This window comes from Dermacentor andersoni, chromosome 10 (genome assembly GCF_023375885.2).
Source record: "Dermacentor andersoni chromosome 10, qqDerAnde1_hic_scaffold, whole genome shotgun sequence".
In the NCBI taxonomy this organism is placed as follows: Eukaryota; Metazoa; Arthropoda; class Arachnida; order Ixodida; family Ixodidae; genus Dermacentor; species Dermacentor andersoni.
Genome location: NC_092823.1, coordinates 107,244,663 through 107,258,345, shown reverse-complemented (window position 1 = coordinate 107,258,345; position 13,683 = coordinate 107,244,663). Strand labels below are relative to the sequence as shown.

Sequence of the window (13,683 nt, the reverse complement as noted above, 5' to 3'; positions counted from 1 at the left end):
ATCACACACAAAGGGCATCTCCTGTGCATTTTCAGCGCACAGAAGGAAGCTTGCGGGGAAGCTGAAGTGACCGTCAATTAATGTGGCAACGGGCATCGTATGAAAACAAAAATATCACTCTTTATTTCCAAAAGGAGATATTTTTAGACGTTTTCTGCGAACATTTAATAGTCGCCAGGCTTAATTTCACTTTGCTGCGCCAGAGCTCATCAGCGAAAGGTAATTAGCGTTCCGAATTGCTTCTGTAATGACATCATTTTAACATTAGCCGAATGTCGTGTATTGGAGCAAAACGACATCGCACTGTGGACTTTCTATGTCGGACCTTCTACGCACTGTTGCACACTTCTATGTCAGGACGCACAATGCTAGGGAGCCGCAGAGCGTTGTATGTACATCAGAAGCGTAAACAACACGCAAATTGTCGTGCACGCGAGAGAGTAATGAAAGGAAGGAGTTTCCTTACAGAAAGCAAGAAGCACGTGAAATTATACATGGCGTGTTAGCAACGTGGAATAATATGCGCTCCACTCGGCCATTCGCCATCTCAAACGAGAGAGAGATATCAAATATAAGTTATTGCAACAGATGGCGATTACAGATGTCTTACCGCGTGTGAGCAACGACAATCGATTTTGCTGCGAATGTATCACTGGTTTTCTTGGTTATTCTTCGCATATAAATGGTTCATCTGTCATGAATCTCAAGTGGTGACTTGATTGCTTGGCATGTTGTATTTGTTGCTGTCACTGTGTGCACTGTGTCAGGTATGCTGTGCTTTTGTTAGGACAACTTGCGGTGGGGATAGTTGGCAACTCATTATGGTAACCCGAATCGGAGCGCGAACAACACAGTCACCAACAAGCAACACGCAATCACTCCAAAAAAATATGCACCCCCCCCCCCCCCCCCTCATTGACAAACGCGCTCCTGTGTCTTTGGAGTCTTTCTTGCAGTTGTTGCCTGTGTGGGTGATGTGTGTTAGTGGTGCGTTTCTTGAGACGTGATTTGTTTTGCCATGATGTTGTTTCTGTGCCGTGATACCTCAAGATAGAAATAGCATTTTCACATAGAAGATGTTGGCTTTTCCTTCCTTGTATGTTTATCTGTATGCCGTTAGACTCGTGACCAATGCTGACATTGTCAATTGCGCTTTATCTTTCTCAATTTACAAACATTCGTAGTAATCTAAACAAATCAATGTAGTTAGTCTGTGCGCACATGCCTAATCATTGCAAATTGCCGCATTCATAACGCGATATGTTGCTTAAATGATAAATTCGCCGTCACAGAACCGTTTGAAGCCAGAAAGACGAAGTTTAGACAAACCTACTTTGCATCATCCTCATGCCGCCTAAATTCCCATGTATAAGGCTACCGTAGACACTAGTGCCAAAATTCCCTCTAGTAATTTCTTAGAAAAGGCTATGCTTTCAAGTCATCAGAGGCATGTGCACATAAGAAGACGTATGCGTTCTGGACAGAAAAGTAACGTGCCCAGTATGCTCAATAGAGGACGTGTACTTAGAGTTGATGACTACTATTGTTCGAGCAGAAGGTAAGCCCGAAATAGCGTTAATAAAATTACATTCTAGAATAAAGAATTTCTTAGCAGCGTCTTCGTTGATACATCTTGTCAGGCGGCAGAAATTTTTCTTGTACAACGCATCACAGGCCTTATAAAAGCGGCACATGACCGACTGAGTTGTGTGCTTGGTCCTGTGTCTCCTTTTTTAGTTCGGTGTGGCGCCGTTAGAAAAAAGTATTCTGACTGCTTGGAGAGAGTTCCTCCTGCTTTCCCACCCTCCATGTATCTGCTGTTGACAAGCAAGCGAGGAGCGGCGCCATGTGTTTTCTACTTGTTCTTAACGATAGTGACAGACAATGAAGATACGGTGAGGACAAATTCCAGAAATTGCGAAACTCATCAGAGTGTATCAGGAGCAACAGCGGCAGCGATAAGAACTGCGACAACTGCGTTATCGTCGGGCTAAGAAATCATATAGCAAACGTGAAACCTCGAAGTAAAACGAGTAAACTCGTCTAAATAGTAATTGTGGGGTATGTATCGCCCTCCCCCCCCCCCCCTCCCCCCCGATGCCACTAAAAACCAAAACTGTATACCTTGCTTGATCTGAATACTGCCGCTTCACATTGCCTGTTTAGACAGTTCTCGCGTGGCCAGTAGCAGCAACAATATGAGCTTAACAATCTTGGTTTAGCTATGTTATAATGTATTCATGTATATACGCGGACGAAGTAAATCAAAGCTCTTTTATTAACCCGTTCGGCTAAGTGTAGCAGACTTACGGAGTATAGGGAATCACTTTTATTTGCCAATTCGCGCAAAGCACTAGATAGTTTTTCTGCGCTCAGATGTGTGCAGTACGTGCGCGCAGGTACGCATTATTGTAGCACGCTCTTCCCATTTAGAGCGGGCCTGGTGCATAACGCAAGCTGGCGATTGAAAACGCGACTAAACTTAAGCGTGTCCTACCTTTCCAGCTGTTTCACCACTGTCGTTGACTCCGTTCATGTCAGCGGAATGACTTGTTCTTCGATTCGAACCAGAATTCGGGAGCGTAAGTGGGCGTCACTTGTGGTTGGGCTCGCTTCCTCCGCGATTCAAACCCCGGGTTCCTCACTCAGTTGCTGGCTAACCCACGTGCAGAGGTCTGCTTGGCCTCGCAAAAGAAACTGACACGTCGCGCCGAGCTTCCGAACGACGGTCGCAGCTAGTCGTTCAGACTAAACGCAAGCTCGCGTGAGGCAGCTGTTTATGTCCGGCTTTGTGGTGATCTGACCACGCCGGCGTCGCCCAATCGCAGCCGGTCTAGCCTCGAGCTAGAAACCCCCTCCCCCGTAATCGCTGGAGACCTGACCGGGCGTCTATCTGCAGCAGACGTCGCCGACGACAGCTCGCTTGCGACGTCGTCTGCTGTTACCGCCCTCGGGCAAGGGCTTTTTCCTGCGCCATAGGATAACGAGCGTTTATTGCCCTAATATGCGGCGAGGAAACCTCAAAGAGGTGGCGCACGACAATTTATTTCGTCGTCGCCCTGTGTCAAGTCACCCTGCGGACTGCTTGACGCCACCGGCGGGCATGTCTGTGGGCATTGAGAGGAGGCCCCACCACTTACGATCGAGGGAAGTGGAGTAGCTTTAGCCTTCGAGGTCCTAGGTTCCTGCGCATTTACGTAGCACTGGGACACACTGTAGCGAATCGAGCCACTTAGCTTTGCAGTTTGAACACAGCAAGCGCGTGAACATTAACAAATATTTGCCTTCGCTGCCACGATTATGTTCCCACGATTCTGTTCCCAAAAATAGATGCACGAAATCGTGCTGCTAGTCATGCAGTATCGCTCGGCACCGACTCGCATTTGTAAACTTGCGATGACGAAGCTATTCTTCGCACGTTGGTTGCATGTCGTTGCATTACGATATGGTACAGTGAGTGGAGCCACTACCCTTGGAATTTAGCACAAGCCGTGAAATATTTACGGAAGGCTGAAACGTGTGGAAGAGGCACACTTCAGCAAACTGTTTCTTGCCCGAAAGCGAAACCCAAATTGTAAAATATTTCAGTACCGTGGTTAGGAACATATCCCGTGTCCCAAAATATTACTTTTTACCCAGGAGGAAGCTATTGCTACTAAATGATCTTTTTTTAAGCGTTGAAATATTCTTACTAGACTACTGCAGACCCGATTAAATGGCATAAGGGGTAATAATAAAATAAAACACTGACTGCCGAAAGCAGATTTTTATTTTAAGCAGATTGTTTTATTGCCCTTATTCTTCATAGAACCAGAACTTGTGAAAAAAGAATGATTATGCCATGATGAACGGAACCCGTTAAATTTACAGTACAATGAGGTATAGCAGTTCTGCTATTACAGTTATATGTAAGAGTGGAGAGAACAATACTTATGGGGCATGCGCCTCTTTCAAAGGTTAATTATTTGTAGGTCGATATCGCGCAAAATATTTGACAACTAAACATTTCCCCCTGGTTTGATTATTAATACGGTATTATTCACCGTTGTGGATGCAATAATAAACACAATTGATATATTCGTGATATTTGTCTTGGTAACTAGTCATTTCTAAATTTCGTGCTTCAGTTTTTTTGTTTTTGCTACGTACCAAATTTTAGTGCTTTCCTAAAGAAATATTGCGTCCACCGTTCACTGGAATCAAACGCTTTCTTCTGAATTCAACAAAGTGAGAGTTGTTCTCACAATTTCTCAGTGACAACCCCCACACTATTCTTCTACGTAAAGCATCCTACGCTGTAGATACCATGAATACATGGCTCGCTCCAGTGAGCTATATCTACGAATATTCCGTGCTTAGAAAGCCTCTGCTAAGATGGGATGGTTGTTTATCATCACCAGGTACACGCTGCAAGGTAACGTCGCGCTACATTCGGGTTATTGACAATTTCCTCTTCCACAAACCTTTCTCGGTTTCGCCAATTTTTAACGCCTTATTGGCTGTTTCAATGACTCCTAGCCTCCGGCGGCCGGCTATTGGACCTTACCCTACGATTTTCTAGCTTCCAAATTATCTGATGCTGTAAAGCGACTGCCGTTCAAACGTGGTGGCTTTATGTTCGACTTCCATACTAGCAAAAACTTCTCCTTAACAGTGGAGCTTTACTTCCGAGTAACCAATCAGAGTTCCCTCTGTTGTTTCGAGTAAAATTTGAGCGCGTGACAATTTTCCATTTCACGCTGAACGCTTTCAGCTGCGATAACGCTGTGCGACTGTACCAGTGCCGTTGTTCTTAGCATTGAAGATTCGCAACGCCCTTGCCGGGACGAGCAGGAAATCCTTTGCGATAATGGTAGCCTTTTATCTTTATTAGCCTGTCCGAGGGTAATTTTACTAAATTATCTTTGGAGGAAGTGGCTTAATGCGAACATTTGTCTTACTGTGTCCTCTTACGCTCAAAAGAAGGGCGTGGTGGCGCAGCTGATAATTGCGTTATTATACCATAGCATGGTGCATATCTAGCACGCTGCAATAGAGAGCGTTACACGTTATTTCGTAAGGAAACTGCACGGATGTGTCAAAAACTAAAAAAAATGGTCCACCTGTATTCGGCTGGCGTAGCGCTAGATTTTTTTTTTTTTTTTGCAAGTCATGAAACATGCAGCAGGCGCTAATTCTGGACTTTAAGAGTAGAAGTATATTCATGAAAACATACTGTGCGGCCATCAATACAGAGAATAAAGTTAAACTTCACTTCCATGTTAGCAGTATCAGCACTGTTGCATAAAATTAACTTCTAGGTAGTAGTCCTGTTCTGATTTGTCTTATCCGTGACCGAAAGCATTTCATTTGTACACATTGCGACAGCGTACTCAAGACTACTTGATATTGAGTAGCACTTTCTTAAACCACGTAGCATTCTAAATTATGTAACAGTAATTGATGCCTTTTGTGATAATTTTATTTGCTCATTCTTTTAAACGATGCCAATACAAAAATGTTTTTGTATGACCCAGTGTAATATCATTCTCTGATAAAAGAGTGGTTTCCGCTGAAGACATTTTTTTTTGTGGAATTAACGCTGCCATTTCTTAAAAAGTCGTACCTTTATTAAATGTGTTACCTTTTCATTTATCCCTTTTTGAGGTGCTTTGAAAACTAGTGGCCTGCATAAATTGTCTGATTGCTGCTAAGTTACCTTTTTCCTACTGATTTACGTATAGTATCAACTATTAAAAAACACTTAATTCCACTAAGTTGTACATGTTTGCAAACCCGACCGTTATAATATCTAATAAATACTGAACTGGTTAGCTTTCTACGCGATTTCATGATGGTGGCAGCTACTCTTCAGGTGGCTGAGTGGTGTGATCACCTAAATGGTTCCTGTTTCACAAAGAAATCATTAATTCGGTCTGCCAGCTCTGTTGTGCTTCTATATTGTTTTCGCATCAATTTACATTCTATTTATTCTGGTGAAGAATGTACCTCATTTTATTTCCTGGCTTCTGTGTTTGTCTATTTCACTTCGTCCTATACTATGCGTGTGAAAAATCCGGTAGAAGTCCACTTTTGCCCGTTGTTCTTGTTTGTTAATCTACTTTTAGCGGTCTTGTATTCGGCCAACTAGTATACATTACGTGCTTTGACAAAGCAGCAATAAAGCTTCTTTCTATCTTTTCTTTATATTTTTATTGCTGGTCAAGGTAACATTTATTCATAGTTTTTATAAATTGTTTTATATGTATGTTTTACTTCCCAAGAGGAAATGATACAATATAATCGCTTTTAAGTGTTCCTTTGAATTTTTTGTACAATTTAATAACGCCTCTGGCCACTGGAAAATTATTCCAGTTGATTAGCTTTATAAGTTGCTTAAAGGAACTCTAAAGTTACGTTTGTCGTTATCTGTTTTTTTGAGCCGCACTAAAAACTTTATCGCGCTCTCCTCGGCGCTTCAACTAAAAAAACAAAACATTTATTTTGCCGCTATCCTTCATCCGTACTCCACGACACACGCCGACAAGAACAGCACCAGCCTCACCAACAATATGTTGCAACCGTTCTTGATGCTCGTCGTCATTTACTAGAATTTTCTTAATTTATTCGTTACAAATGCGGGTACATTGCCCAGATTTAGAATGCTTAAGTGACACTCAATAAGATAGCTTTCTGGAGCAATAGCGCTCAGCGTGAGTGCATCATTTCTTTTAACAAGGTTCTTGTTCTCGTTGAGAGCTACGTCAAGTTCACGGCTGGCATCGTCAAGGCTTTCTTGCTAACGAAGTTCATACTTGCTTTTATTTCTGCTAACTCTCTACATGTTTTCCCCCTCCTCTGCGCACATGCGAATTTCTATAGCATCCTTCCTTCTTTTCCGATTCGTCCATGAATCTATATTTGAAATCCAGAAACAGTTTTGCTACCCTTCACGTGTTAGGCGTGGCAATTCCACAACATCACAAATCACCAGGCAGCAGTCACGGCGGCTGATACATTAGTCAAGCTGCCTGAGCAGAACGCCAAAAAAGAAATGTGCACTCACCTGGAAAAGGTAGTCGGTGCTTGGCAGAAACTTGCGCACGACGCTATCACCGTTGCCCAAATGCTGAGGCGTTAGACAGTGCGGGCTTTATAGGAGCTATGGCAGCGTAAACTGTCGAAATATTGTCCACCAGTTGTCGCTTCTTCGTTCGCTCGCGGACAGTGGTGATATTGCGGTATCAGCGGCCCTCCCAGCGATACCCGGCAGGCCCTGATATCCCTCGTTGTCACAATTGTCGCCTTGCATGCCACCCAGTAGTCCGGCAAGGGCGAGTCGTACGATCCTCGGCACGTCGTTAGGCCCAGGGGCGCAATCTCTAACTCGCACCCTTATACCCAAAAAGCGGTGTAAGTTATAGACCGATTGACACCATTGTTCAGCTTTAACGGCGTAAATTGTTTGACAGTGTGGCGCTGGAGAACGCAGGAAAAATGCAAGAAAACGCAATGGATTCGGACAACGCTGTGTCTGCCGCCAAACTTTTCGTTCGTTGTACAGTGAAGCCTTTATAAGAAACAGGGCTCGTATATAGTGTAGTCGGAAGGTTGTCGACTAGCTGTCGTCACTTCCTACGAGGTCTCTTTCGAATGACAGAAGGGTACAGAGAAATGACTCTTGAGGGATGACTGAGGAACATGGGAGAGAAGAAGTGGGGGGCTGGAGTGTACAAATATCTGTACCTGAAGAGCACGGGCATGGAATGAAGGAAGAGGTGAAGAAAGTTGACAATAAGGTGCGAGGCATCCTAGGAAATACAACTAGACAACGCATAAACGTCAAAGTTAAAGTGAAAATCAGTCGCTAAATTGGATACAAAGAATGAAAACAAAGGAGTCCGTAGGGGTTTACAACGACGAATGGTAAGCTAGAATTCATTAAATTAATGTTTTACTACTGCCCTTACTCACCATCACTGGAGAAACATATATGCAGATCCAACGCACATGTTGGAATCTATGCAAAGCCAAGCATTCATCAAGTCGTGAATAAAATGCTACATATTTATTGAGTTCGTTCCTTCATCTTTGGCGTAAACGAAGCTGGCGTGAACAAGTGCTCTTGCTCACCCGTGCTACCCAATGTGCCAAATTCTATACTGACTTGTGTTTTCTCATGTCGTTCTATTTATTTCTAATCTACCGGTCGCTGCTCTGCCGATCACCGTTCTGGTTTGATCATCAACACATGGCGACCACCTGAGATAGCTGGTTGATGGCGCGATATGTACCACCAGCTGCTACGCCGATGCCCTGTTGTGGGTATGTAGTGTATTATTGAAATAACATCTCTGCGAACACGCGGACGCTCTCATTGGCCGATCCGTTCTGGTGGGTTAGTGTCGTAGTATGGAAACCATCATCATAAATCAACACGTGGACACGCTTCTTGGCCGAAGTTACATTGAGAGTAAACGCCATAGTCTGGAAATCATATTCATCAACACGCGGTGATTATCTCGGAGAGATTGTTTGCGTTGTTACAATGCGTACCGCTCACTTTTCTGGCCAGTCTTCCTCTGCCACTGCACCATCCATCATTTACGTGTGCCATTGTACCATCCGGTTCCTTTGTATGCACCATTGCAAGAAAATCGTTATTATCGACACCCGAAAACACTTCGTGGCAATTGCTTTGTAGGAGATATGTGCCATAGTAGGAAATCATTCGCGACGCGACATTAACTCAGTGATCTCATGCGGGACCTTAACAAGGCATACAGAGCCCATGCTGGCATCCACAGACGCCTACATATGATCGACCCAGAAGGTAAATTTTATTCACCCCTGAAGGTTACGCGGAGCAAAGCGTCATTGCTCCGCAGAATTCGGCTGGGCGTTGCTTTCACTCGCCGCTACGCACACCTCACCGGCCGCTCGAACAATCAGTGCCAACAACGTCAGACGTCTGAAACGCAGGAACACATATCGTGCGATTGTCCACCATACACGCTGGAATGAAGGACGTTAGATAATTCCCTATCCAACTTTGGCAGGAAACCACTGTCGGAGGAAATTATTCGCGGCCCCCGGCCTGACACTGCAACTTCAAAGCGGACGATTGAAGTGCTGTTGAATCTCCTGCGTGGCACGAACATAGATGAGGGGCTCTTGTAGGGCCACCGTCTAATGTGCATAAACACTCACCCTTTCTGTTATCATTACTGTCATCATTCATTCCAGTACTTTCCCTCCCCTTACTTCTTCCTCAGTGCAGAGTATCAGACTGCAGCGAAATAGGAAAACTCGACCTCTCTGTCTTTTATCAATAAAATCCGTCTCTCTGTCTGTCATCATAACATGCCGGCGCTCTTCTTGGTCGACACCCCATTGTGCGTATGTGTCATAGTATGGAAACTATTACAAGCATGAACACTTGGTCCTCCTCTCAATATGCTAGTTGACGATACGATACCTATGGCCCACCCCTTCCTTCGCCAATCCGCCACTGTGGGTATGTGCTCATAGTGCGGTAAATTATCATCACAACGAACACGTGGTGACTATGTGAAGGAAGCAGTTTGTGTTGGCAACCAAGAGATATACGTGAGTTTGTGGCTGAATGGTTAGAGTACCGAGCTACTGCCCTGGCCGGCCGAAGTTTGGATGTGAGACCCTGAGGTGAATTTTTAAAGTGATGTTGACTCTACTCGGCGAGAAACCGACCAGCGCCGGACCGACCGGCAGACAACCAGCCGACGAAGGCCAAACCATAGGATAGGCAAATAAAGTTTAGCTTTAAGACACACAGAAACGAATTTTTCCTACAGGGTGAGGCATGTGTGTGTTGCAGATAAAAAACCCAGAACAACACATAGGCCGAGATATTCTTCCAGCCTGGATCCTAGCGTGTGTCCATCTTCCCAAACTGCTGGTATCCAAGTCCTATGGGATCGTCAACTGGTCTGGTCGAGATAAAGAAGCGTTTAGAGTATTGTTGGAAAAAAAGCAGGAAAAATGGCGGGGGTGTGGTTCATCATAGACATGGGTTACGTTACGAGATAATATAAACAGGCAGACTGATGAGTTATTGTGAAGTAAGACGCACACAGTTAATAAAAGCTAGGCGACCACTTGTCGCCAATGCCATTAGAAAGCGTCGTTACCTTGGAATGATCACTGAGCCGACCCTACTTCTATTCCAAGGAACAATGACAGGCAGAACAGGTGTTTGTAATGACGTTTGTTCCTGATGACAACATCAAAATCACATATTCTAACTCTCATAAAGCTACTCCGTTTGCTGAGCAGTGGACAAATAAACTGGCATTTTTCAAAGCAGGTCATCTGCGGTCATGTATTTCAAATTGTGATTTTTTTAGAAGGGTGCGAGTAGAAATGGAAATGCTCATATCGAGTTATATTCTCGAAAGACAGAGGTATGCTGCCTGACCCCTCTATCTATCCTAATGGACAACGGCTAACTATAAGCCGCGAACGTATATTCTTAGGAATTATCTTGAACTCCAAACTAACATGTGTTCCTCACCTTAGGTAACCTAGAGCGAGGTATCTGAAGACAATGCATTTACAGAAGCTCTTGTCCCGCACACCTTGGGGAAGTGACAGGAGATGCCTTTTGGGCCTCTACAAAAGCCTTATGTGGTCCCGCCTCGACTACTGAGCTATAGTATATAGCTCTACTACGCCTAGTGCTTGAAAGATGCTAGATCCCGGTTACCACTTGGGTACACGCCTAGCTACATGTGCTTCGGGGACAAGTCCAATCGAAAGCCTCTATGTGGGATCAAATGAATGGTCATTACATCTCCAAAGGAAATATCTAAATTTTTCCTCTGCTCTCAAGGTTAAATCAGATGTGGAGCATCCATGTTACTCATCTATTCGCGACGTGTCTCTTGCGAGGCTATTGCGTAACCGCCCAGCTATTAGTGCTGCATTGAACTTTCGTTCGATAGCACCGGCGCCTCACTTTCAGGGAAGGTTCTAATGACTCCCACTCACCTGCCCCCACCGTTGGAATGGGAGACCATCGAATGCGACATCTCTTTTGTAAAAATATTGAAGCGTACGCCGAAAGCATATATACACTCCCATTTTCTTGAACTTCAGGAGAAGCACTCCTGTACAGAATATTATACAGATGCTTCCAAGTCCTCTAGTGAAGTTTCTTACGCAGCTAACGGCCCTTCATTTTGAACATCCGGGGCACTAAATCTACACGCAAGTATCTTTACAGCGGAAGCCTACGCTATACTCTCGGCAATCAAAAACATAAAGCTCACAAATCTCGCTAGGGTTATTGTGTTTACATATTCATTAGGTGTAGTCAGAGCCCTAATTAGTCCACGAAAACATAAGAACTCAGTTTTTAGTGGGCTTTACAGGTTGTGCTCTACATATGTGTGCAATCAAGTGATTTTCATATGCTGGGTTCCTGGTCATAAAGGTATAAAAGGCAATGAAGCTGCTGAAGAAAGCGCTACGTCAGTAACTATTAGCGACACAGATGCAAAAGTCCATATGCCTTCCACAGACCGCAAGCCTTTTCTACGCCGTAAGCTAAGAAAACATTGGCAAGGACAGTGGAATACGCAATTATTGAATAAGCTGCACATCATAAAACCAAAACTAGGAAACTGGATAGCTGCAAAAACAGCACGATATGAGGAAGTAGTTCTTTTTCGATTAAGGGTAGGACACACTTGCAGTACTCACGCTTACCTCTTGACTGACGGTGATCCTGCTACTTGTAGTAAGTGAGGCAATAATCTCACATTTCTGCATGTTCTTGAATGCCCTGCAATAGAAGTAGAGAGGAAAAATTATTTCCCTTCAGTATATCGCAAAAGCATACCTCTACACCGGCTAATCTTTCTTAGCAATGAACCGCTTTCTAATCTGCAAATCATCTTAGAGTTTTTAGCGGAAATAGACACCGTGAAAATCATTCGGCCAGGTAAATTTAGCATGTGATTAAGAGTCCTTATATGCAGGAGCTGTTCCGAGGCTTTTGTATCACTGTTATGTTTAGTTACATCATGTTTTTAAAGAAACCCAGTTGCCATAGCCCACATAACTAACTAATGAGCGTCATTATTTTAGTACCTATGTTTTACGCTATTTAGAGCCAGCTTTCTTGGGCCCTTTTACAGCCATGTGATATCTACCATGAGTTCATTTTCATTCGTTGTCCGTGCCATCCGCAATACATCGTTAGAACTACCATGTGTCATGGCGCTTTTTGGCCATGACTGTCTGTCGCGCTGTAAAACATTACACACCATCATTATCGTCGAGTAAGTAAGGAAATGAACTTTTTCCTCCATAATAGCATTGAGAAAACACGTTGGAGTGCACTCGAATGTGCCGCGGACAGCTGCCGTTCAAGACACTTTAACTGAGAGCGTAATTTGAGCTGCGAGTGTTCGACAAAGTTGTACTCCCCAGGACCCATATGCGTGCAACACTCAGCGTTAAGAGGAAGCTTTAGTTCAGGGCCCAACTCCGACGTGGCCTTTTCAAGTACATCTAAAATACGTCTAAAACGCAGAAACTGATGGACGGACGGGCGGAAAAAACTTCAATGAGGAAAGGACCTGCGAGGTTGTCAGCCCGGGCTCAGGCCAGCCGGGCATTATGTGTGACGAGGCATAGCCTTTCCACCGCTACCCGGGCCCACTGGATTGCTCATAGTTGATTAGTTGGTGATAGTTGGTCATAGCTAGTTTGTCGTGTAGTTTCGACCTAGTCAGAGCGCTTAGCAGTCGCTCCTCAAGAAGGTCCGGTTCTATGTTGTCCTCTACATATATTGATCTAATTTCTGGGCATTTCCATAAGATGCGGGCCATGTCTACTTGTTCATGCTTGGAGAGCTCGCAGCTCGTGTCTCGGTATTGTCTGGAATTTACTGTGTATAATTGTTCTGTGTTTGGGAACGTTCAGGAACGCTTTTCTGAGATAATGCCTGGACCGACTTTAATGACATTTGTTGCATTTGAAAGAGAAAGCTAAATTCTAGTGAGTGTTAGGAACGGAATTTCGATTTAGGGTCTAAATTTTGTGGAACAAGCTTTCATAATTTTCAAAGAAAAATATAAAAGCCCGAAGTTTACAAATTAATAGGATTGAATCAAGAACAGATATCGTGATTCTGTAAACGCATCCATATGATCATTAAAAGCGGACAAATTCGATATGTCAATTTAGAGCTCACGTAAATTCGTTACGCTGTGTACAGAGGCCCTGGAAAAGCTGCATTTCCATATTACTAATTTTTGGGGGATTCATGTGTAGCACATCAACTTTGTCCGCTTTAGATGTAGAATTAGATGCAGCTCACAGAATTGTGATATTTTTTATTGCCGAGTTACAGAGTTCCATACTTGATAGTGTCGTTTTCTGAAAATTTGCGATTTTCGCTAATTTTTTATAAATATTACCGGCCTAAAACGGAAATTCTAAAGTCACGAGATTTTAATTTTTTCTTTTCTTTTAAACGCCACAAACCGCGTCGAATTTATTGTTGTGGTTGCCGAGAAAAACGAATTCTCCTCATACATGTATTCAGTTAAGAGCACTCGTGCTAGGGCTTCCTCTTAAGCGTGTCAACGAATGTTCTTCAGAAATGCTTCAAACGACCCATTTTTATAGAACATTTATGTATGGCGCACTGTAAGT

The 13,683-nt window shown here is 43.8% G+C and overlaps 1 protein-coding gene across 2 annotated transcripts in view; it reads right to left on the bottom strand.

The window, feature by feature from the left end:
* Positions 1 to 7,148, bottom strand: part of Hn (phenylalanine hydroxylase) — a 117,904-nt gene extending 110,756 nt beyond the window's left edge. The window contains exon 1 of one of the 2 annotated variants that reach the window (XM_072284977.1): positions 7,046 to 7,148. Coding sequence is in view for 1 of the 2 variants with exons in the window: in XM_072284976.1 (XP_072141077.1) it covers positions 2,498 to 2,536 (39 nt within the window). In the remaining variant the exon portion in view is untranslated. Of the gene's footprint in view, positions 1 to 2,497; positions 2,788 to 7,045 lie in introns of those variants that run through there. The other variant, XM_072284976.1, reaches the window with a different exon arrangement.
* Between the last annotated feature and the right edge of the window lie 6,535 nt (positions 7,149 to 13,683).